The 26,528-nt window shown below is 38.2% G+C and overlaps 1 protein-coding gene across 5 annotated transcripts in view; it reads left to right on the plus strand.

Annotated features, from left to right (window-relative positions):
- Positions 1 to 26,528, plus strand: part of SENP7 (SUMO specific peptidase 7) — a 46,365-nt gene that overhangs the window by 1,631 nt on the left and 18,206 nt on the right. For 2 of the 5 annotated variants that reach the window (XM_030475944.1, XM_030475945.1), the window contains exons 3-10: positions 4,676 to 4,770; positions 15,125 to 15,322; positions 16,873 to 17,070; positions 21,201 to 21,316; positions 22,100 to 22,269; positions 23,216 to 23,576; positions 24,163 to 24,320; positions 25,307 to 25,453. In XM_030475944.1, the coding sequence (XP_030331804.1) occupies positions 4,676 to 4,770; positions 15,125 to 15,322; positions 16,873 to 17,070; positions 21,201 to 21,316; positions 22,100 to 22,269; positions 23,216 to 23,576; positions 24,163 to 24,320; positions 25,307 to 25,453 (1,443 nt within the window). Of the gene's footprint in view, positions 1 to 2,214; positions 2,323 to 4,675; positions 4,771 to 5,143; positions 5,261 to 15,124; positions 15,323 to 16,872; positions 17,071 to 21,200; positions 21,317 to 22,099; positions 22,270 to 23,215; positions 23,577 to 24,162; positions 24,321 to 25,306; positions 25,454 to 26,528 lie in introns of all 5 variants that reach the window. The other 3 variants (XM_030475943.1, XM_030475946.1, XM_032919753.1) reach the window with 3 other exon arrangements.

Here is a 26,528-nt window from a genome sequence, read left to right on the forward strand (position 1 = left end):
CGTAACATTTAGTTATCTGCGGAGATGTATTCAGACTTCTTATGCTAGTGGGGTTTTTTTCTAAAATATTCCTATTAGTAGTGGTTTCTAGCAGTGGAAGCTTGGTGGAAACAAATTATAGGCACAGCAGCTGGTTAGATCAGGTAAGGTCTGGACTGTCTGTTGTTTTAGAAATCAGCTGTTTCCAGCACCTTGTTTATGTGCATTCTCTGACCTTTGCTCCTACAAGTAGGAACCTTCAGAAAAGTAGTACTTTAGATGAGGCGTCTAAGTGCATATGCACATGTATATGTTGAGGTAGTCCTTTTCTATAAGGGAAAAACTGAGGCAACTGTATAACTTGCACTTACAATACATACAGACCTCTGCTGGTTACCTCTTGACTTTGTGTTTGTTCCATAAATTAATTGCAGGCACTGCAAGCCAACATCTTCTTAATGAGTGCAAGTACTAGGAAGATACTGTACAGTGGGAATTTTGCTGATAAATGTATGTTGTGCTTTTTATCCCTTTCTGTCTGTCCATCTGTGTTATCTCTTTTCTGAGTCTGACCTTACCTGTTCTCAATGTTACCTGTTATTTTATTACAGACATCATTTGAACCTCTGTAACTTGAAACGCATGTTAAAATTTTAGATAAATATGTGTTCTTAGAAAGTTCATAATGGAAGCCGCTACTTGGGCAGCAGGTGGAGTTCTGAAGTAAGAAATTTGTACCTGGCCATTAAGGTGCAGATCAAAATAATGCATTCTGACTGATAAAACCTGTTTATAGCCCACTTGTCAAAACAAAACAACAATCAAATAATCTAATTGTAGATGTTCTTGAAAAAGAAAATGTCTACTTTAATCTTTAAATGTTGATTGGGAGGTACTTGTATTAGAAGTTGTTGCCTGTGCACAACACTTACATCCTATATAATTTGAGGAATCTGTTACTAAAGGCGTATTTATTACTACAGCATTTGACCAGCAAAAGCAGTTTGAGGTACTGTATAGAAAATTCAGGCCTAATTACTAAAACATTAAATCTTTGTTTCAAAGAAGTGTAGAGGAGGAACAAGAGCACTTGCAATTCAAACTGAAGAATTGAAGGATTATCTCATTATGGTACACTATGCTTCAGTTATGGTCTGTCCGAAGGACTCCCTATAATGCTAATGAACGCAGTTTCTGTGTTCATGTCACTGTTTGAGTCCTTGCTTGTAACTTCATGTTACAACCAGGGCATTTGGTGGCTTGCAAGTTCAGTTCATAATATGCTTGTCAGTGGCCATCATATGGAGTAGCTTCAGCTTTTTCCTGGCTGAGATGGACAGTTATCTGAAAGGTGTAAATGTTGCATTCCCTCTCTGATACATTCTAATCTGGTTGTATTTGCAGGTAAGGTTTTGCTTTTCAGGATACCTGGAGAAATGGCAATGCTTGCGCTTTCATTCTTTCAGTTGATATTATTTGAACTGGCTTAATTAGCTGATAGGAAATATTATTCTCTCTCCTTGTCTTCATGAACTGGTAGAAATTTAGTTTGACCACTTTTGGTTTGAATTTCAGTGAATGAACATTATATCCTATATATTTTCTCTGAATTGGCAAATTTCTACAAATCACAAACTGCTTTATCTGTCAGCAGTTACTTTTGAAATGCTTGTTCCATTTTTGCGAAGGTTGGCAATGACAGTAGTTGATACCATTTTGAGAAGATTATAGTGTATTTATGCTAAATTATCATATCAAAATACTTGTACTCTTCTAAGATATGTTTGCTCTTCATCCTGAACTTTTTTTTGAGAGCACACCTGGTATGACGTTCATCATGGCATTCGGTTATTTTGTTTTCTCTTTATCATTTTTTTAAGATGAGATGATTAATCTGGAGTGAAAACAAATCAGAGGGAACTAAGAAAATTGTCAGTGCCAGTAGATTGGTTGTCACCTTTTGGGCACACATTTGAAGTTGTTGTAAAGTTAATGAAGTAAGAACTTCTTCAGACAGTTCATGTGTTAAAGCTAGCTCCTCGTATGGTACGGCACATTATTTAGGATAAAGCACCAATGAGCAATGCATTTAAATTAAAGTTACAGGTCAGTGCTTCCCTTGCAACTTTGTTAATTTGCCTGACAGTTAAGAAAACTTGTATGTGGCACTATGTCAGCTCATAGCACCAGTGGATAATTTAGTTTCGTCATGTATGTAACATCATCTATTTTCAGTTTCGTATACCAAGCAAGATAACAAACACGAAATCAGAGGATGCTCAAGTTCAGTCCCCTTTGGCAAGGTTCCCAGACTCCCACCATTGGGACTACCCTTTAAAAGAGGTAAAGAGAAGTTCTTTGGAGTATAAAGTCCATAGGAGAATGTTATATGGGATTTTGGTTCTGTTTTGCAGGCTTTATTTTTTCAATACTGAGTGCTGCCTTACGATCAATATCTGACCCAGATTGTCTTGGAAAGAGACAAGTGTGTAGATCTGAAATCTGCCTGCAAGCATACAGTTATAGAACTGGAAGTCTTAGTGTTGTATTGCCAGAATAAATAATTAAAAAGCAGAGTTGGTCTTCAGCTGACCCAAAATTATCTTGAAAATCATGAATTTAGAAGCAAATATTTATCTTTGCCTCTAACTAACAATATATATAGTTAGTTAGTTGTCTTCTGGTTCCTGAGCTTTTAGGTTGTATTTAGCTCACTTATCAAACTTCTTGTTATGGTATGGAAATATTTTTTACATTGAGTTTTCAATTAATCATTATTTGTATCTAAGAGCTTAAACATTAAGAGAATATGTTAAGTACTGTATGACATTTGGTGGAATTTTAGGTGACAGAAATAGCTGATTTCAGTATTAAGACCAAAAGACTATAAAAGTACTTATATGGCGTCTATCATTTATTTATCGTGTATGTCTTTATCATCTCAGTCACTTATGGAAGTGAATACTTAATTCTATAAATCTGTTCCAGATACAGTAAACATTTTTAAAATGCTAAGTTTTGGAAACGTATTTTGTTACTCTTGGCTCCTTCAGCTCAGCATTGAGAGTTTGTTGCTGGTTTTAGTGATTTCAGAATCATGGAATAGACAAACAGGCTCCCCTACAGAGGAGTTTTAAAAACCTAGTGAGGGAAGTTAGGAATCCTTTTGATTTACAGTAGTGGTGATAATGTGACCCAGGTCTCTTGGTAGGCCTGGTCCTCTGAGCATGTTGCAATACAAACTCACTGTGTGGTTATGTACCGTTAATACTTTAAGTGAGCAGAGCATCCAATTACAGTTAGGTTTTAAAGCTGGAAGTAAGGTCTCCTGTGGTTACAAGGAGCAGCCTCTTAAGCAGAGCCAGACAGCACTTGCATGGAATTGGAATTCTTCCTGTCTTGCTCTCTGCCTTTGTAAAAGCAGTGATTAGACTTGGTGAACTGGGGGGGGGGGGGGGCCCAAAAAAAAAAAAAAAAAAAAAAGCTTTGTCCTTGTTTTGTGTATATTGTCTGATTTTCCATTTGTTATTTTTCCTACCTGTGTCTATATATTTCAGATTTTCCCATGTAAGAGAGGGCTTTGTATGCTTTAAACACTGGCTAGTCTTATACTTTAAAAGAAAAGATGGCTCATGAAGTATCATTATTAAAACAAATATTGCTGGTTTATCCATAAAGTCTGTTGTAGTTGTGTTTAGAGTTGCTAGAGTTTGCTCCATGTTGGAGAGATTTTTTGTAGCTTTTAGTGATTTGGGCATATAGGTCTCTAACATTCTTAAAGACCAGTGCTATGAGGTGTACTAGATAATGTTTGAAGGTGAGAGGAGGTGAGAGCACCTTCAAAGAATTTCTTGCTCCTAGCTGTTGTAGTAATAAGGGTATTTTGCATTAGAGTCAGCCCCTATATAAAAGGCAAAAGATTGACTTGGGATGCACCTTTCAGACCTTACTGTAAAATATGCATGGGCATGAATTTTTCGGGTGCTCTTTCACCCCATGCTTAAACAGAAATGAAGATAAGTTTGCTTTCAGCCAGACTGGCGTAATTTTCAAACATCTGTCTGGTTTAGTATCTTTTGTGTTTAAAAAAAAAAAAAAAAAAAGAGGAATGGTTAGGAGGAGGTAATGGCAGAGGGAGATAAGTTTCTGGAATTGCAGAAGTAACTATATGATTTAGTGGAGCTTCACTTAATTTGAAAATGTAAGTACATTCTGATAATGTAAAAGGATTTGGGAAAAATAAAGTCTTGCTGTTGTGGTTTTTACCACTGAAGTACCAAATATTCAAATTGCTTTTCCTTGTCCAAATTTTGTATCTTTGAGTGGAATGTAACTCATTTGGTTAACCTCTACTTTCTTTAACTCCAGGCATTTATGTTGCATATTTGTCATTATGTAAAACAGGCCTAATACTTAAGTCCCTGTTTAGGATAGTTCTTGTTTAAATAGGGATATAATTGAATTGTTCTGTATTGTCAAATTTCTTTAGGAGAAGAAAGTTCCATTCAAGATCAGGTGGTATGTGGATGCTTTAAATCAAGCAAACTAATTCTTTCCAAATGGTTGTATATACTCTCTGTGGCTCTGCTTTGTTTCATCAATTGCATTGTTTCAATGTCTGGCGTTGTTCCCTCTTTCTAGTGTAATACTCATTATAACATATTGGAACCTGCCAGTTTTATTTGTTTTATTTCAGTGCAAATTAAGTGCCAACAACAGAAAGTCTTACACAAAAGGAAAAAGGCAAAAGGACTGCAACAGACACAGCTCTAATGATGAAGAATTAATTGGGTAAGAAATCATCTTAAAATTAGTTCTATGTATATTCAGAGTTTCATAATCTTTCTTGAGGATGGGTGTCTGCTCTCTAGCTAATTATTTGTGTCACACAGAGATGGTTTTCTCAACCTTTAGAGAATCACGTTTCAGTGATTTAATGGCAACTATAACTTTTTCTTTGTTTTAACATAACACAAGACTGCTACATTGGAACGTTAGTGCAACACTTACTAGAGGAATTACTACTTGTTGACCTGCTTGGAATCTTGAAAGGTGCTTGTTACTGTCTAAGTACAAATTATCATTCTAGCCCTAGGTATTTTTGATATCTAAGAAATTTCCCAGATTATGTTTTGCTTGTCACTTTTTGCTCTGTAATCCACAGTTGTTAACCTGGCTTTATCAACTCTTAAAAACAAACAGAAAAACAGCAACTGAAGCAATATGGGGAAGGCCGTAAAAACCTAGAGGTCTTTCACCTTGTAACAGTCAAGACACCTAAGTGAGTAAATGAGACTGCTGATGTGCCACTTCTTTATGCTTTGTTGCCAAGAGCAAGAATCTTGGTTTATTTGGGATGATGACAAATTACTTAAAATCATCTTCTGTGAAGCTGTCAACTAAATAATTGTTTATTTGAGAAAATTTTGAAACCAGATGTCAACTACATTGACAAAAGGAAATGAAAATGTAGAACTAGATTCATTAACAGCTATGAAATATGACTCCATGAATAAGTTAATTATATTTATCTTAATGAAGCAATTGTCATTCCACAAATCATTCAACTCTAAACAAAGAAGAGTATGCATTCTGTGCCCCATTTTCTGACTGGAAGGTAACTTGACCATAAGTGATTTCTTGTCAGGAGAGGCTGTTGAAAACAAACTGCACAGGTAATGAAAATACTTAATGACAGTAAATGATTTTGACACTGATAAATTGGGTGGTTTTGTGGCCTATGAATCATAGAATCATAGAATCATAGAATCGTAAGGGTTGGAAAGGACCTTAAGATCATCTAGTTCCAACCCCCCTGCCATGGGCAGGGACACCTTGCCCTAAACCATGTGGCTCAAGGCTCTGTCCAACCTGGCCTTGAACACTGCCAGGGATGGAGCATCCACAACCTCCCTGGGCAACCCATTCCAGTGCTTCACCACCCTCACTGTAAAGAACTTCTTCCTTATATCTAATCTAAACTTCCTCTGTTTAAGTTTGAACCCATTACCCCTTGTCCTACCACTACAGTCCCTATGGAAGAGTCCCTCCCCAGCATCCTTGTAGACCCCCTTCAGATACTGGAAGGCTGCTGTGAGGTCACCACGCAGCCTTCTCTTCTCCAGGCTGAACAGCCCCAACTTTCTCAGCCTGTCTTCATATGGGAGGTGCTCCAGCCCTCTTATCATCCTCGTGGCCCTCCTCTGGACTCGCTCCAACAGCTCCATGTCCTTTTTATGTTGAGGACACCAGAACTGTACGCAGTACTCCAAGTGAGGTCTCACAAGAGCAGAGTAGAGGGGCAGGATCACCTCCTTCGACCTGCTGGTCACGCTTCTTTTGATGCAGCCCAGGATACGGTTGGCTTTCTGGGCTGCAAGTGCACACTGCCGGCTCATGTTAAGCTTTTCGTCAACCAACACCCCCAAGTCCTTTTCTGCAGGGCTGCTCTGAATCTCTTCTCTGCCCAGCCTGTAGCAGTGCCTGGGGTTGCCCCGACCCAGGTGTAGGACCTTGCACTTGGCTTGGTTAAACTTCATAAGGTTGGCATCGGCCCACCTCACAAGCGTGTCAAGGTCCCTCTGGATGGCATCCCTTCCCTCCAGCGTATCAACCGAACCACACAGCTTGGTGTCGTCGGCAAACTTGCTGAGGGCGCACTCAATCCCACTGTCCATGTCACCGACAAAGATGTTGAACAGGACCGGTCCCAACACCGATCCCTGAGGGACACCACTCGTTACAGGTTTCCAACTGGACATCGAGCCATTTACCACAACTCTTTGCGTGCGGCCATCGAGCCAGTTTTTTATCCACCGAGTGGTCCATCTATCAAATTGATGTCTCTCCAATTTAGAGACAAGGATGTCATGTGGGACAGTGTCGAATGCTTTGCACAAGTCCAGGTAGATGACATCGACTGCTCTGCCGCTGTCCATCAGTTCCGTGGCTCCATCATAGAAGGCCACCAAATTGGTCAGGCAGGATTTCCCCTTAGTGAAGCCATGTTGGCTGTCACCAGCCACCTCGTTGTTTTTCATGTGCCTTAGCATGTTTTCCAGGAGAAACTGTTCCAAGATTTTGCCAGGCACAGAGGTGAGACTGACTGGTCTGTAGTTCCCCGGGTCTTCCACCTTCCCCTTCTTGAAAATGGGGGTTATATTACCCTTCTTCCAGTCATCGGGAACTTCACCTGACTGCCAGGATTTTTCGAATATGATGGACAGTGGCTTAGCAACTTCATTCGCCAGCTCCTTCAGGACCCGTGGATGGATTTCATCAGGTCCCATGGACTTGTGCACATTCAGGTTCTTAAGATGGTCTCGAACCTGATCCTCTCCTACAGTGGGCCTAAGGTCTTCGTTCTCACAGTCCCTGCATTTGCTTTCCAAGACTTGGGTTGTGTGGTCAGAGCATTTGCTGGTGAAGACTGAGGCAAAGAAGTCATTAAGAACCTCAGCCTTCTCCAAATCCATGGTAGCCAGTTCTCCTGATAGCTTCTGGAGAGGGCCTACATTGTCCCTAGCCTGTCTTTTATTTGCTACGTATCTATAGAATCCTTTCCTGTTATCTTTTACATCCCTTGCCAAACTTAATTCTAGCTGGGCCTTAGCTTTCCTAACCTGGTCCCTAGCTTCTCGGGCAATGCTCCTGTATTCTTCCCAGGCCGCCTGTCCTTGCTTCCACCTTCTATAAGCTTCTTTTTTCCCTCTAAGTTTCCTCAGCAGCTCGTTGTCCATCCATGGAGGTCTCCTGGCGCTCCTGCTGCACTTTCTTCTAGTCGGGATGCAACACTCTTGAGCACGTAGCAGGTGATCCTTGAATATCAGCCAGCAGTCTTGGGCCCCCCTGCCCTCTAGGACTGTATCCCATGAAACCTTACTAAGGAGGTTCCTGAAGAGGTCAAAGTCTGCTTTCTTGAAGTCCAGGGCAGTGAGCTTGCTGCACGCTCTTCTCACCGTCCTGAGGATCTCAAACTCAACCATCTCGTGATCACTAGAGCCAAGGCTGCCCTGGAGCGTTACATTTCCAACCAGTCCCTCCCTGTTGGTGAGCACAAGGTCCAGCATGGCACCTCTCCTCGTCGGCTCCTCTACTGCTTGAAAGAGGAAGTTGTCTTCCACACAATTGAGGAACCTCCTGGATTGCTTGTGCCGGGCCGTACCGTCCCTCCAACAGATGTCAGGATGGTTGAAGTCCCCCATGAGGACCAGGGCGTGCGAGCGTGAGGCTGCTCCTATCTGTCTGTAGAGCGCTTCATCCACAGAGTCCTCTTGATCAGGCGGCCTGTAACAGATCCCCACCGTAATGTCCCCCGTTGCTGTTTTCCCTTTGATCCTGACCCACAAACACTCTGTTACCTCATCACCCATCCCCAGACAGAGTTCCATACTCTCTAGCCTATCACTGACATAGATAGCAACGCCCCCTCCCCGTCTGCCTGGCCTGTCTTTTCTAAACAGCCTGTAACCTTCCATTCCGACATTCCAGTCATAGGAGCCATCCCACCATGTTTCTGTGATACCAATGACATCATATTCCCGTAACCTTGCACACATCTCTAATTCCTCTTGCTTGTTCCCCATACTACGGGCGTTTGTATAGAGGCACCTTAGCCGAGCTCCAAATGAAGCCGACTCAATGGCTGGGACAGCTGGAACATCTCTACATCTCTCCAAGCACTTATTACAGGTGCTGGCAACTGACCAGGAATGTTGGGATGGATCAATGCTCCCCTCCCCCAACACATCTAGTTTAAAGCTTTCCTGACCAGCCTGGCAAGCCTCCTACCAAAACAGCTCTTCCCCTTCTTTGTCAGACCAGCTCCACCAGCCTCCAGTAGATCTGGCCTCCCAAATGGAGCCCCATGTTCTAAATAGCCAAACCCCTGACTATGGCACCAGCTTTCTAACCATTTATTAACCTGCCAGACACGCCTAGCTTTTTTAAGGTCCTCCCCTTTGCCCTGGAGAATCGATGAAAAAACTATCTGAGCTCCAGAGCCCTTAACCACCTCTCCCAGGGCTCTGTAGTCCTTCTTAATGTCCTCCAGGCAACTGCTGTCTATATCTCTAGCACCCACATGGACGACTAGAAGGGGGTAATAGTCAGCAGGACTTACTAGAGCAGGCAGCCTCTCAGCAACATCCCTGATCCGAGCCCCCGGCAGGCAACACACCTCCCTCGAGACTGGATCAGGCCAGCAGATGAGCGCCTCTGTGCCTTTCAAAGTAGAGTCCCCTACTACTATGACCCTCCTCTTTTTCCTGGAGGCACCAGTAGTGATCCTCTTTACTGGTGCATCAGCAGGGTGCTCATTAGGTGTGGTGGGTGCTTTCTCATTAGCCTCCTGCAGAACCGCGAAGCGGTTCTGGGTGGGGACATCAGATTTAGGAGGAAGCTCCTTGTCGTTAATTGTCCTCTTCCTCCTTTTTTTGTTCGTTTTTCCCGTGACTAATTCCCAGCTTAATAGTCATTGATTAGCCTGATGTTTACATTCAGAATGCTTCCAGCTGTTGCAGGGAAGAGCTGAAGTTATAAAAGATTCTGAATTTATTTTTCATACCTCCTTAGAGGCATAGCTGTTAGTTTTTGTGTACTTACCTCAAAATGCTTCTCTCAGTAACTTTGACTGAGGGAGTGGTTCAACCTAGCCAAATTTAAAAGCTGTGTTAATTGCAGTTACGTGAGTTTTAATTATGCTGTGAAATGGTTGATATCTGATATCAGTCTCTACAGGCCTTTCAGTAAGCTTTGAACTGACCTTTCAACATTGAGGAACTTCTCTTTTTTTTTTTTTTTTTTTTTAATTTATTTTTTTAAAAAGTTACGTTTGGATCTATTACGTATGTTAGGAGATGAGACTTTCAAGTAGCATTTGTAGATGTTCCATCATTTCTACCGAAATTCTTACCAGCACATTAGTGAGAGATGATTTCAACTGTAAAAAGACAGTAAACATTCAGATATTAAACCTGTGCATCTTTCACTTCCTCAAAAAAAGAGATGTGTGCTTAGAGACTAGCTGAAGGTACTCTGTAAAATGAACTTTGCTACCATATACAAAAAACCTTGTTCTAAGTTTTCCACTTGGGTACTCAGTGTTTCTCAGTCGGTCAAAATCAATGCACTGACCTTGTTGCATAATAAGCAGAAAGAGCACACAGGTTCTAAAGAGGTGGTATTTGTTGAGCAAGAGTCAGAACTGGCAACACTCCTCAGAAGAGGACAGCGAAGTGGCATGCTGAAAATGTTTCTAATGCAAAAGTTTCTCTGTTCCTTTTTTCATTTGCCCTGAAAAGCAGTAAATAAGTCTTAATGACAACTGCTATTAGCTTCTGTTGTTTTAAAAACAATATTCTTTATTGATAGGAGCTAATCTCAAATGTTTAAGGAGGCATGTTTCATCTGAAATAGAGGTCAAACATTTTGCCCAAAGGGGTACAAACAATTAATAGCTTTCAGTCCTTTGCTTTGTAAGGTAGGATAATACTTGGGGGTTTTTTCCTGTGAGAAGTGACAGACTTGGCAGGAGCAGCTAATAGCGTTTTTCATAATTTTTTTTTTCATCTGTTCCATCCTTGCATTGTAAGTATGTTTTCATTACCTTTGCTTAGGTATTTTTTTCTGTTTTGTGGAGGTAGATAAGAAGCGGTATGATAGGTGCTTGCTTTAGAAACCTTTGGTTTTTCTTTACCAAGATGCCTCCAGTCTTAATTTTGCGCAGTTTACTTGCTGGGTCTGCTGGTGGGTCTTGCTTTTAATGTATACTTTGCTTGCCTTTTTTTTTCTGCTTGACACTAATTTTTATCTTTTGAAGTGTCTTTTGCATTACTTGCTCACTTTATTCTGTGGACAATTTAACAGGTAATTCAGGGATCTGTGTCCCAGCCATTGTTTACATATGTATAGGTTGGTTTGAGTGTAGGTTTTTTTTCTGAATCTATTTTATGGTCGGTCTTAATGACATAATCTTTCAAGAAATGCAGCCAGATGCCATTCCCCCTTTAGAAAGGGAAACCATTGAAAGCTCTGATGCCACTGTAAAGCTCTGAAGATCAGGTCATAACCAGTTGTCCTGTCAAGGTCTTCAGTCAAAAACTGGTGCCACATAAGAAGTGATGCCTTAGCCTGGCAGTGACATCTTTAAGAATAGCTAATTGTATATGGTTTTCTTTCTTGTTTGTTAAAGGTTTCTCTCCTTGCACAGATTTCCAGTGCAGAGCTAGTTGCATGTGTGTGTTTTCTTTGAATTCTAAGATAATTTTTACAAAGATACTTGCTTAAAATGTGTAACTCCATTTAAAGCAAGGGAGTGGGAAACATTACAAATTCTGTACCTAATAACAATCAGTAAACCAAATTATGGTCAGCCCTGGAGCCTGTCAAGGTCTATCCTGATGTGAATGTGGGCAAAGAATGTCAGACCTGAGTTTCCATGGTGGCCAACAAACTATAACTAATGAAATCCAGTTTCACTGGAAGTTTTGCTTCTGACTCCTTTACCTCCTGCTTTGGGCTTTCTCTGTCATGATGGTATTGTTAAAGTCCCTACAGGTTGGAGTCTTTTATCTTTACAAGTCCTGATCATGCAATTAAAATAAAGATTCTGTAACCATGTATGTTCCCACTGGACTAATTACCTTCCAAGTTCACTCTAAATTTAGTAAAATTTCATTATGATACCTTGTGTTTGACAAATAGAAAGAAAAAATATCTGGCATTTCTATGAGGTGGAACAAGGAAAATGGAAATAATTTAGATTTGGAAAATAAACTATTAGGCTCATCATGATTCTAGGTAGGAGAATGGAAGTATTCCATAGAGAATAACACAGTTTTGTTGTCTCGTGGTGCTCTACAGTAGTAATTTTAAAACATTTCTGGTTTTGTTTGGTTTCTTTTTAAGGAGAAACTTTGATTCACATCTTCATATTAGTAGGGCCCTCTTCTGTGACTCTTTTGTATTTGGAGGAAAAGTGCTATTTAAATACTTCAAAGTTTGATCTGTAATTGAGTCCTGCTTGAGGAAGAGGAGAAATATGTGGCTTAGTTTTTCATTGCTTCATCTCTTCTGGTACCCCAAAAGATGAAGTGTCTTTCCACTATAGTTCTTTAGTAACTGGACCTCTAAAGTAGTTTGGGTCTTCCTTATCTTTAAGGAGGAAATTAAATCAGAAGTGTAAATGTCTAGTTTCCTAAGATGAATTTGCATGACTTGATGACTTTCACCTTGAAATAGCCTTTAACTGCTTTACTAGTTGTAAATTTTTTTTAATGGTCTAATAGGTTCTTGTGTAGCTGAATTCTGAATTTTTATCACATTTGTTAAATATACGTCATCTTAATTTCCTTAGGTATTGCTTATATATGCCTTGTTGGACAAACAAGTTATGTATATTCTGGTCACTGTAAGCACTTCTGATGTATTAAACTATGGTTAATTTATCAACTCTGAACATTTGAGAAGCCCAGAAAAGAGCCAGAACTTCTGACTGCGTGGAGACTTCTGTAGAAAATAAGTCTCTTGCTTCCTATGCTAAATTGAGAACACTTTGCAGGCTTGGTGTATGCTCACTAGGCTGCTATGGTTGGGCTCCATCATGTAAGATACTAGTGTTACTAAACTGTCCCTCATGACCTGTATTTATGATTCTATGATTTACTTTCTAAGCTTCTCAGTAGTTAAAGCATATCTTTAAATGAAACTCCAATCTCTGGATTCTTGGAGCGTAGAACAAACCTTTTTTAGGGTTACAGTATTCAAAGTACATGCTCAGGCTCTGAGGTTCTAATAGGTTCTTAAAAACAACAGTTATTCGTATTAGTAATCATAGAGTGTACGCAGGTCTAGGTAAAAGAACAAATGCATATCTTAGCTTTTCTTGACTCTGCCAAAACATTCTGGAGCACTTCTGTAGTTTAGATCAGTCTTCTAATGAGACTGTCTTTGTACATGTGACTTCTCATTGCCTTCATAGAGTCACTTCAGAAATCCTGGATTGCTTGGGGGTTTGGGTTTTTTTTTTTCAACAGCTAATTAGGGCCAATCTTTTATACAACGCTTTCTCCTCTGTCCAGATTCTTGGCATCAGTGTCTTTATTCAGGTTGGGATTTTTGTTGTGGGTTGTTTTTTGGGTGTGGGATTTTTTTTTTTGTGGGTTTTTGGGTTTTTTAAATTGTTTTTTTGCTTTGTTTTGTTTGGGGGTTGGTTTATTTGTTTTTATAATCCCTCAGCATTTTATTTTTATTTTGAGGCAAAGTTTTAGCTCTTTACCGCTTAGTTTTTCTTTGGAAAACTTCTAAAAGAAGTTTAAGACAGTGGAGGAAACTGCCTTCACATAAGCGCAAGTTACTTAGCTTGGAATGGGAACCATTTAGTTTTATTGTCCTTTGTCTAGATAGTGGTCTCCAAGGTGTGGTGTTTGCAAGACAATCCACTGGGGTGCAGGAAGGAAATGTATTTTGCACAATTAATAGTTTACTTCATCTTTATTGCATCCTTTTAAAAAATTCTATTTGTTTTTCATAATGTACGTTATTAGTACATCTATATAAAAATTAAACATGTTGAAGCTACATGCTCAAAATACTTTTAATGATAGAGGTGCATGATCAAAAAAATAAAATAAAATTTGAAGACCACTGGTGTAGGAAACATGTAGCAGAACTCAAAGAGAAAGCAGCTAATTGCGTGTGTGTTAAGGCATTCAGTGATACAGAGATCAGTAAGATTGACCAGCATTCATAGCTTACATGCAGGTTGTCCAGGCTATGCATAGGAACCTTGCTGTCTTTTCAAGTTCAATGAGGGGTTATGTGTCTTGTTAACATAGTAAGTGAACGGAGAAAAGAAATCTCAACATGCAGCAACTACTGAAAGAGCAAAATAAATGATTGTGAAACATCTTCCCCAAGTTCAGTATGTTGCCCTAGTAATGCAGTTCCAGATTATTTATTTTTTTTTAAGATTCAAGTATATCCTGCTGTTCTCCAGCAGTTTTTATGCCATAGCTGTATTTGTTTATACTAGGTACCACATAACCGTGCTGTTGAGCTGAATGCAGCATGTCAGTGGGACAACTGTAATTTCTGACAAGTTGCTTGCACTGCTTTAAATCCACTGAAGAGTAGCAGCAATTTGCTTAATAAATGTCACTGTAGCATGCATATAAGAGCTATGTGAGTAATAAAAGGCTTTCTGTAGCTGTAAAGGAAGGATTCTTGCTCTACAGTGTGAACAGTTTAGTTTGTTATGCAAGCATGCAATCAAAAAAGCAATTCTTGCCTCAGTAATTTTTTAAAATCAACAAATGAGCCTGAACTTCAGTGGCTGCTTAGGACCAGCCCTGGGAAAACAATTCCAGATCTCATCTGTTTGGGGAAAAAAAAGTCAATCCTGACAAATTATCTATGATATATAATGCTTATCAGTTTATAAGGAAACATTCCAAACTACTGGTCATGCTGCACAATTAGTTCTTTATGCAAAGACTTGAGTACCAGTCTAGCAGTATCAGCAAAGTATAGATACTTGTTTAAAGTACTTCAATAATGAGTTTTTACTAACTTTGTAATTCATAATTGTATGCGGTTTCTTCACCAAAATTGAATAAAAATTAGTTGGAGCTTTAAAACTGAGAGAATGTACTAGCTTCTTGTTTCCTCCCCAACAAGATCATAAGCTAATTTGTGATATGGGAACCAATATTATTCATTATTATAAAATAAGATGCTACAATGTGAGTCCTGGTTTCCATATCCTGCAAATGCTCAAGTGTACACGTTCAGGACAGTTTATAAGACCATAGTGACACCACTTCCAACATTTTGCAAAAAAAAAAAAGATGCACCAAGATTTCCAGGCTTCTGCACTGGAAGTTTGCCTGTTCAGAATTGCATATGGATGTGTTAGTCATTGATGCCAGAAGAAAGAACCTTGAAAGGCTGTCCTGGTCAAGAGATGTGTTTGTGTTTCCTCTTCTCCAAAGAGAACTGTTTTGTAAATTGTCAGGGAAGTGAACATAATTCTGGTGAAGATACAAGGTCTGATGCAGAGACAGTTAACTCAAAGAAAAGTTTTGTTGAATTCATGTGACTTAAGAAGTTCTCAGCACTCTATTATTAATTTATTATTAAATGGCAGGCAACCCAAAGTTATCTTGACGAATGTCCTGAGGATGAAAATAGGAAGAAAATACACACAGACGCAACCTAAAACTGGTGCTATTTTTTCTGATGCTGGCAAGCTGCAGTCAGATCAACCACCCTCATCATCTGCTGCTAGCCTAAAGATATGGCAAATTTTAAACCCTACTCTCCAAAGCCTTTTTCTGTCTAAAAGGTATGTTGTCTTCACCTTGTGTCACTAAAAATAATTTTCCTTGCAGTTGTGTTTTTCATGAGAAAATATTCTTTGTACCATAGGTATCTTGTTCATGAACCATATTTTCATTCTCATGTCATCTGACTTGATTCAATCCCCTTGGACTGGTTCCTTTTGATAATCATTGAGAGAGAATGCACCAGGCACACTGTAGTGTTTCCTTATAAAAGGGCTTCTAGGTGGTCCTGTACTGACAAGACCAGTTAATTCTGATTCAGCCATTGGACTCTCAAATTATTTTTAAATTTTTATCTTATGAAAAGAATACACTTGCGTTTAACTGTCTTCTTTTTTCAGAGAAGGTATCAAAGTGTATTTTCACTGTTATTGTTTCAGACTCTTCATGAAAATAGGAAAACTGGCATAAAGGGTCAGGAAAAAAAGCGTATCAAGTTCCATATCTCTCCTTTTCCCCTCCACACAGTGGCCAGTTGCAGATACCCAGGGAAAAGTATGGCTACTATGAATGAGTTTTCTCTCTGATCTTCTGATGGTAACAGGTTAGGGGCTTCCTCTATTGGAGGTTACATCCAGACTACAGTAGTGTTCTGTATTAGACCTTTCCTCTCAATCATATATATCCTCATTGGTTATAACTTGTGTGCCTCTGCAACATCTTGTCTGTAGGATTGTCTCCTGATTTAAAGCAAATTTATATCTTGGTGCAAGAGGAGATCTGAATGCTCCCCAGACGCCACACAGTCTGCTGGAGCGTGCTTTGGGTATGAATACACACAACAAAAGAATTACACATTCAATACCCAAAAGACAGTTTTGTTTACAACAGATTCAAAAAAGGCCATAACATTACATCCTAATGCAAAATAAATTGCAATGAAAGTGGTAGAATTTAAACCACAGTATGAGAAACTAAGTGGGTAAATCGAGCTATACAACAAGCTGGCTGCAGTGGCATTGTATAAGTTGTGCTGCTACTACATGTGTGTGCTCAAGTGGGCAGTTACATCTTAATATTTTTGGTTAACTTATTGTTGATGCTTGTCTCCTCTAACACTTGCCTGTTTTTCTGAGCCTTGCTATTGCTATACTGTAGAATGCCACCCGAAAGTTGAAGAGGGGAACAAAATCTAATGCTACCTATTTGTGTAAGTGCTTGAGAAAATTCAGTGTATTTTACTGGAGGCTTCTTGTTCAGAGGAAAATCAAGATTGATTGTTCCATAGTTCTAAGAAATGTGTATAGATATTGCATGAAAGCTATTTAGAGATAAACATTTGTCAGTTTTTAAACAATACTTATATGATGTGTTAGAGACTGTGCAGTGTGAATTGTACCTGGCTACAGTGAAATTATATGGCTAGCTTTTCTTACCTTGGTCTCTTGTTGCGCTTTTTTTTTTTTGTGTTCATCTGCTTACCTTGGATTTAAGTTCCTTAGTGGGATTTTGTTTTGTCTCTAAGGGACTGCAAGTAATGATGTTTGATTACCAAGTTTCTTTCTCTAGATTGCAGTGCAGTATTTACGATTTACTGTTATATATATGGCAGGCAACCCAAAGTTATCTTGACGAATGTCCTGAGGACGAAAATTGGAAGAAAATACATTGACAGCCATGTAATAATTGATGCAAATTTATCTGCTGATGATAAATTACGATCGGGTCAACTACCCTCATCATCTGTTGCCAGCCTACAGACATGTCAAATATTAAATTCTCCTCATGAAAGTTCTTTTCTGTCTGAAAGGTATGTTACTGCTGATTTTGCCAGTCCTGAAATGACATAACTTCACAATGGAAAAGAATTTCCCTGAAACAATTTTTGTTATTCTTGTCTTGAAGCATGAGATCAATTTCCTGAATGCAAACTAACAACTAACATGCTGCTCCAATGAGCTGTTTTAACATTGCATTTGTTCTGATTTGCTGTACTTGATGTTAATAGTCTACTTCTCTTGTAATGAATTTCTGTTTACAATAGATCAGTGTTTTGATCTGTGGAGATGGCCAAGTAATTCAAATGCATTTAAGTTGGTTTTGTGTCCAGAACCAAAATCTTGCTTTCCTGTTGCTGTTAATGTGTTCTAGCATGATTTCAAATAACTTCTTGTGCAAAATTTCTACATATTCTTCTCTGTGATGGTTTATTTATTTTCACATTGATCCACCAGAGGTCTCAATCCCAGAGAGCCATTGTTTAAGGGCTGTATGTCCTTTCATTGCTTAACATCTACTTTTCCTCTTTTCTTCCTGTGTTTAGGTTGATTGAGCATCACAGTAAGGCTTGACATATAAAACTAGCAGAAATCAGATATTATATAATGCTTATTTTGGTCTGAAATGGCAGTTGAATTCAGAGTAAGCTGTTTCCTCTTGTCATTTATAGCTGCCTTTTTGCTCAACAGCAAAGTATTCACAGGAACAAATAGCAAGAAATTTGAGGGAAGAAAATAGGAAGAGGAAGGAAAGGAAGAATTATTGGTGAGGGCAGGAATAATCAACAGATGTCAGGTTAAAGAAATCTTAAAAATTCTTGAGAAAAGCAAGTCATATTCCTCATTCTGACACATGAACATCTTAGAGGACCTAAATTAGTAAGAATTCCTTTGGGTTTTGTTTTGGGCTTTTTTGGGTTTGTTGTTTTTTTGTTTGTTTGTTTGTTTTGGGGGTTTTTTTGTGGGTTTTTTTTTTTTTCCTGTTGAGATCCCCATTGCTGCTTAAATTAATCTGACAAAGCTGCAATTTAAATGAGGGATTCAGAACAGTTCATTAGACTGTCTCATTTTAGAAGTTTTACTTTTGTTGCTAATAAATATTTCTCCATAACTTTAGGCTGACTAAAGTGGGAGGAATTTGTTTGAATTGTTGTGGGTTTTAGTGTTCTTGGATGGTTGGTTGGTTGGTTTTTTTTGTTTGTTTTGGTTTTTGGTTGGTTTTTTTTTTCTTTACTACAAAGTCTTTAAGATAATTTTAATAACCAATTTTTCCACTTGGTATTGTTCTGGATGATGGGAGGTAGTGGGTTGTTCGAGAGGAAGACATGAACTCATGTATGTAGCTCTCTAAATCTGAGGAAACGTTGCATATTTTTTCAAGCTCATATCTGAAGGTTGTTGTTGAGTTTTATGTTAAGCACAAGAATGGTTTGAACTAGTCAATTAGTCAATTTTTTTAGCAGTTGGTGTACTCTCAACTTGCTTTAGATTTGGAGTCGTTTATTGTTTGAAGGATTAATATGTTGTTCCTGTGCTTTTCTAGTGTATTAAGTGAAAGGTTTGTTATTAGCAGGATTTTCCACCCATCGCCAGTGACTGGCGCATTACAGCAAGTTGTAATAGATACCATATAAGAAATGGAGAATTTAGGAATTGTTTCAACAAAGACATGACTTGATCCTGGTCACCTGTCTGTAACTAAGGTCTTGGCACTGATTCTTTTGGTATCTCTTCTTTCAGAGGAGAGTAAAACCTTCCCCTTATGAGCATTATGCATATGTATGCACATGGCCATATAGAGATTCATTTGTATCGTCAGAGTAGCTAGAATGCACGCTTTGTTTTACTCAAAATTGTGCCAGTTTTGTACTATGGAATTTAAGATTAAAGAATTAAAGAATTGTGTGTGATCAGAACAAGGTAATAATAATCTTTCTCTATCCACTAGAACTTGCTGCAAGTTCCCTGTTTCCTTTTTTGCTTTTGGTATTACAGAATTGGTGGATTTTGCATTGCTCGTTCATTGCAACTGAGTGTGAAATGCATTTGAGTCACCACTGACTTATCAGTATAACTAACAAATTTGAAGTAGGTTTTAAATGTAAAGAAACTTAGGGGTTTAAGGTGTTGTTTCTTATGGCTGTTAGGAACACTTTAGTGAATAATGACCTAGATTCTTAGGTTTTGCATATATCTGTTAAGTGCATTTTAAACTGAGTTATCAGCAAAGATTAGAAGTGGAAATAAAATGTGCAGAATTTGTGTATCGAGTAAATATATTCAAGGAAGTCTATTAGCTGAAACATTCTCTTTGAAATGTTTCCTACTGCTGAAATACTTGAATTGTGATGTTGGTCTAAAACAAATGCTAAAAAACACGTAATGGTTTTGTATGGCCTTTTAAGGTAGTCAAATTTAGGTAGCTGTTATGCATACAAATACTCAAGTTGAGAGAGAGATGCGGGTTCCAAAATCCAGTTTTCTGTAGTGAGGTTATTTCAGAACTAGAGCTGCCTGATCTGTAGAACACTATGACTTGCTCAATATACAGAAGGCATAATAACACTTACCAAACACTTGTTCTGTATTTGGTCCAATTAATGATTCTTCAGTTAATGATTCTTTGCAATTTCTTCATGATTCTTTTATACTTCTCACTACTGTGGTGTCAGAACACTCTATTTGATTGGAATTGGAATTTATTTGTCTTTACAGTATTCCCAAAGAGCACCGATTACTCTAATTTACAGGTATGGCACTGAAGAACAGGCATCTGTTCAGAAAGTGTCCAACAGCTTTGGCTGTCTAGTTTGAGATGTCAAGAATGTTCTTTCCCATAGTCAGTGATGTTCTTCATGAGTCCAAGCTCAGCTGTCAGTGATTTCAGTCATCATGATGATTGCTTATCTCTTTGCAAATTAGAGACTGCAACATTCTGAGTTAGGCACATTATAAAAGAAAACAATGAACACAAGATCTTTTTGCAGTAAGTGAGGTCACAAAAGGAGGAATGAAACATTTTGCAGAGCAGCATTAAATTGCTTTATCTGTGAAACCTTCTTTATTTTCTTTTTCATTTTCCAAATCTCACAGAAAATGAAGCAGAGGTCACAAGGGTTAGTTTCTTTTATCTTGAAACCCTGATAAATTTTCAGAAATCTTGCATACTGAATGTAATTAAGTTCATATAAGAAAATACTGCATAAACATACAACCATTAACCTAATGCATACTCTAGAAACCAAAATCCAGTTATGTAGACTTTTGTCAGCTCTAACTAGCCTCCAGAGAAATTAAGAGTATGTTTACAAGATCAGACCTCAAATGTGAGGATGTCATACTGTTCAGTTGATCAGCACCTCCTGAATATCATAGAATGGTTTGGGTTGGAAGGGACCTTAAAGATCATCTAGTTCCAAAACACCTGCCCACAGGCAGGGACACCTTCCACTGGACCAGGTTGTTCAAAGCCCTGTCCAGTTAATGTTCTCTTATTAATTTAAAAAAAAGGCAGCTAATAAAATTAACACCCCCCCCCCAACTGATTACTTTCTTGCATATCCTTCTTTTTAGACTAAAACTACGAGCTCAACTAAACACCTGTAGGTTGCCTAGTTTCTGTTACTGTAATCATTTTCTGATTCTTCCCCATTCATGTCCTGTACCCCCTCACCTCCTTTAAAGTTACTGTTTCAGGCCCTTATGATCAGGAATTTCTATTTAAAATCTTTTCTTATTGCAGGAACTTACTCAGTGGATTCTGTTAGCCATTCTAAATCTAAGTTAAAAATATACTACGTTGCCTCATTCCCATTGTATTAATGACAAAGCCAAAGATACACTCAACTGACTTTGTTCTCTCTTTTTCTTGTTATGTGTTCTTGTTGCAGTCACGCTTTACAAAATAATATTTCAGTGTCTGATGTCAGGCATGTCAGATTTTCATACTTTGCATCTTTTAGAAGCATCCATTTCATTAATAATGTTAGAGTATCTGTATTTCTGCAACGGGAACTGAATTGGTTTGTGCTTCATTTGCCAAGCTCCACGTGGTTACAAGAAAGGCAGAAGTTTGTGGTCTAACCAACTCTTGTTTCTGTCGGAATTTTTATTCAGTATTCTTTCAAAATCAAAGATAAGTCATAGTTAATATTCTTTACAGATCTGAACATTGCCTGAGGAAGACAGATGATGATCTCTGTAAATTGACCAAGGCTTCTAAGGAACCAGAAAAAAATGATGTCCTCACTTTTAGAAGACGGGAACTGAAGAAAAAAGGTTTGTAGTGAGCAATAATCTGGCATTTAAATGTTAATTTTGGAGAGTGTTAGAAAATTTTCCTTTTTTTTTTTTTTTTGTCTAGTATTATGAGGAGAGCACAGAAATAAAATAGATGTTGCATGCAGTGTATGTGTTTTCTCAAAATGCATGTTTTTTTTTCACAGATACAGTAAAATATATTGAATAGCTGTTTTTAAATAGGAATAAAGCTGTGGTGAATCAGATCTGTGGAAGAAAAAGGAAACTGAGGGCAGCCTCACTGCACCATTATAATCCTGATTTATAAGTCTTTTATATTCAAGAATGTAATACATTAAGAATGCTCAAATGTTTTGTAAACCCTGCAAAAATATTCTATCTGACAATGTTTGTATTTACTGCTGAAAAATGGTGAACTCTACGCTGAGTCTCCAGGGAGAATGTTCTATCTTTTTAATACTGGTTAGTAATATTTGCAGATTAGAACAGGAGATGGAGAATATTGCATCCAGCAAATAAAGAAAGGCTCTGGAGTATGGAACGGTAATTCTTACTCGGAAGGGAGCTATGAGTTTGGTTATATCCTTATCTTAACTAATGGTGCAATAATAATCTTTCCTGAATTATTTTAGAGAATATATTTTGGCAGCACACACAATTAAAAAAGGAAGGAACTGTTGTGGAAGGTGTCTGCTTCCATGCATTTTATTTAAGACATAACATTTATGAAGAAATACAAAGGATTTTAAGGGTAACCCATTAAATCACCTTTTTTCCCCCCCTCCCTCCCCTCCAACACAGAAAACAAGAACTATGATGAATTGCAAAAGAAGAGCAGAAACATGAACAGCACCACTCTTAGTCAGAAGGAACCAGGTTCTTTTGATTCTGAGAAAAGGAAAAGAAGATCTAGTGGCCATATTTCTGATGATTGTAATGCACACATTCCAGAAAAATCACTTCTACTATCTGTAAGTTGCATATGTATGTGTTCATGTACACACAAGCACACACACTTCAGTAGAAGCAGTAGCAACATCCGAAATAAAAGAATTATACTAATAACTAGGATATCTAGGGATATTGTTATATCTGTTGAGGAGAAGTAGCTCAGTGGTGCATCAAGAAGAGTGAGTATATGTACTTTTTGTCCACAACATCAGAATATGCTCCTTATAGCAGAAAGGTTGTGACATGGAGTAAAACAATTTTGGAAAAGAGGCATCTAGTTACTTAAGTGAAGCTTCTTTCACAGATGGTGTAGAACTAATTAGGGACTTTGATAGAAAAATTACAGAGTATACCTGGGGTTATTGAAATCTTGCAGATGTCATCTTTCTCTCTCCTCCTCAGTCTATTGTACTCTTCCCTGAAGTTTTATTCTTATCTGTTATTAGGATTTGAAAGGAAGAAGGTGAAGGGGGAGGTGGGGGGGGTGGGTGGAAAAAATGACTGAGAGAATCAGTCAGACCAATACAAACTGTGATACATATTCAAGCATTTGAATATAATAAAGGCATCTCTGTAACCTTCTGATTAAAACCCCGTAGAAATAGGCAGTTGCCAAGTCCTGTTCACCCAGTTGACCAAGCCATACGTTTGCCAAGTAATGAACATCATTGGTGTTTGGTCTTTCAGTGTCAGACAGTGAGAGAGCTGCTAAAAAATCAGAAATAGTTTCTTGTTCAGTTTGAGTGGGAGTCATGGTAGACTTTTAAGAGGTCGTTCCCCATGCTTTTATGTAATAACCTTTGGAATATGGGGAGAGAGAAATTACCTGGACTTGAGCTCTAATGCAGTTGCATTAAGCTATAATTTTGTCTAGTACATAGCTAAGTCTCAGTGATCACTCATCTGAACTATCATAGAAATGTCAAGAAATAAGCATACATACTGTCTCTGATACCTGTTTTCTAGAAGGAGCAACGATTGAGTTCAGTTCAGTCTCCTAGCCACAGCACGCTCTGTGAGGATGGACAAGATCGCAGATCTAATACAATTCTGGTACCAGATTGTATTCCCCAGCCATTAGAGAGAGACTATAAAGATGCTTCCACCCACAACCACTTAAGGCCTGCTCACAGCTGCCCAGAGGAACCTGGGTCAGAGTCTTCATCCAGAAATTTGTCAGAGAAACAGCTTTCTGCCACCAGTGGGGATGTCGTTTCACCACAAGTTGGTACCATCAGGAAATTAAAGATGGACACATCAGAGTACTTGAGCAAGCTGCGGAACAGACTCTACAGGGGTAATCGGCAACTTGTTTCAGTTGATCCAAGTATGTACTGTATCTGTGCTGCTGACAGTTACTACTGGTACGCTTAGGTACCAGGAGAACTCATGCATGACTGACTAGTTGAAACATAAGAAACAAAATATTGAAGACAGAGTTCGTGTTGTTTGTAACGTATTGTGCACATTAGAGAGCAGTGCCTAGTGCCGGTGTCCTCTGCTGGAGTGTAGAGGGTCTTATACTCATGAAACAGGATAGACAGCAGGATTTTCAAAATCTAATCCTTATTTTGCAGCTGATTTTGTGGCTATGGAAAATTAAGCTTGTACTTTTTAATGATGCTGAAACTGAGAAAAAGTGTTCTCTCTTCTATGAAACAGCTATGTTGTGGCCTCTTTCTTTTAATAGTCAAATAATTTTGGGGAATCTTGGGTAAAAGGTGTTAATAAATATACAAAGCAGTACTTGTTGCATATGCTTTAATGCACACAGACCTTGATGGGTTTGAGCAATGTACTTTGATATTATATGCTACAAGAGAGAAGTTTTTGCTCATCTGAAATCTACAGTGAATGAAATATTCTGAAGTCTGCATTGTGAAGTATATGCATACTTCTTTTTTCCTCTTTAGTTGTCCTTTCCAGTGATGATGAAGATAGACCTTCTGAACCAAGACGCACTGAGCTGCTGCAGGATAATATCACTGACAGTAAAGAAACAGACCAACAGTCTGACTTCTGTTTCTCAGCAAAGCAATTGGAAGACAAGATGGAAAGTCACACAGAGCAGGTACTCCAGTTTTTGGCCTAGGTATTGTTATGCCAACCCTTTATTTCTCCAGTGTTTGTTTTTTCTTGCATGTTAGGACAAAAGTGAAACGCTTAGAGCAGATATGATTAGTCCCAGCAACAAGCAGTAGCTGCAGTAATTCACAGATAGAATTCTGGACAGTCTTCGGAGAAGATCTGTGGATCTGAACCTTGAGTGGTTTTGCGACATACAATGTATTTCATAGTTTGAAAATAAACATTTGGGAATTTAATACTACAAAACAGGAAGGATCAAATACTAACCTGAGCTAAAGGTAGACATGATAAGTTTGTGAAAAGATAGGGTTTTTGGTTTTGTTTTTCACACAATGTTTTATATTGATCAAGTTCAAGTCAGTAGTTTCTGCTTGTCATCCAGTCCTCTGTTGTAATTCAGTGCATGGAGAAGTTCAAGGATCTTTGTTGACAGCAGACAGAGATAGGCTAAAGTTCCCTTTCCTGTGTGGCTAGCATTGAATCTAAAACTAGCCATAAAGGTTGTTGCTCCATTTTTGGACTTCATTAGCCTTGTGCTTCTTGCTTTGACTGGGATTCGGGTTACCTCTGTAATCCTGAAATAAGCCAGAAGAGCCATTGCTGCCTCTTCTTACAGGTGCATCATTTTGATCAAAAACACTGGATTGGATCCTGTACCTTTGATATCAAAAGAGGGGTATTTTTTTGTTGCTCTGTTGTTTGAGGTTTTATTTGGCTCTAGATTAGTAAAGACCACAAGTTATATCTTGCAATGGGAACTTTAGAGGTGAAGCAAGATACTGTTAAGCCCTTAAGGATATTGTTAGTAATGATTGTAATAACAATACCGTTTTTTAATATGGAATTTTTATATGGAAGTTGGCTTTAGGAGTAAATTCTTACAAACATGAAGAGAAAATTCCTAAGGTTACAGGAGGGAAGTATCTCATTTGAAGCCCTTTAGTAAATATTCTCCCCCCCCCCCCCCAGTTTTTAACAGAGTCAATTGAAGATAAATGTCTTACCAGTTTATCTTCTGGAAGCACACCTAGAAAATGGACGAACCCAGCACTGGAAGTGAAATTTGGTAGTCTATACATTGGGAAATTTAAATGGCTATCAACGGGTCCTGCTAGGGTAAGTTGTTTTATTATAGTGAAATTTTGAGAATATTTAAAAATTAAAATTCTGGTTAAGCAAAGCTAGTAGTACTTAGTATGGAAGCACTGAGTTTTGATTATTGTTGCATTAAATGCTTTGGCTAAACAATGGAGTATGTAGTCCATTACCTTGTATTTTTGGATTGCTGTCAGTAGAAAAGCTAACTGGGATTATCTGCGGGTTCAGTTTTCAAAGATAAAGGTTCTGTGTAAATGCTCTACTGGAACAGAAATTATACTGGGGAAGCTTTTAGTGAATTCTAATGGAAAATAATGGCCATGTTAGAATTAATGTCACTTAAAACAAACACCAGTTACTTTTCTCAGAAATAGTACAGATATTGGAATAAAGTAATCCATAGTGATCAGAGTTCAAATATATACTATGTGCTAATCTTGCCTTGTAAACAGAAAATTGCTTATTTTGTAGTTTTAAAGAGCTACAAACCTAATACTAAAAGCATTAGTACATAGGCAACATGCTACTCACAGGGTGTAGAAATATGCTTCAAATAGAGTACCAGCCGCAGTACTTTCAACAGGTCTTTAACGAGACTCATTCTATATATTACAATAGAAAAAGACATGTTTGAACATGTATGACTTTTTTTTGTTTACAGTAAGACATTTTGAAATCTTGGGTTGTAATAATAATTTTAGCTTTTCACAAAACAGCAGTTTTGTGCAATAGTTCTCATGCAGCAGTGAAAACATTTAATGGAAATTCCCTAAATTCATATGCCGGAATAATTAGAGGGATGAACTGAAATATTTTTAGAATCAATGCTTTTAGGTGGAAAGTGAAAATATTCCATGGAAAAAAATAGCTTTGCTCTTTGTGCTTACTGTGGTAATGTAAGAGAAATGTCTCAATGCGTATGGCAACCTTCTGCCAAAGTGACAAGCATTCTTTATTTAGCCAAGCCTTTTTAACATAGCAGCAGTGTAAGTAGACTCTTCAGAGGCCTTTAATTCAAAGGTTAATGTAAATAGCAAAGTACACCCCAATGTTGGACTGTTTATGTAGTGTCCTTAATTCAAATAGTGTAGCT

This window comes from Strigops habroptila, chromosome 2 (assembly GCF_004027225.2).
Source record: "Strigops habroptila isolate Jane chromosome 2, bStrHab1.2.pri, whole genome shotgun sequence".
Taxonomy (NCBI): Eukaryota; Metazoa; Chordata; class Aves; order Psittaciformes; family Psittacidae; genus Strigops; species Strigops habroptila.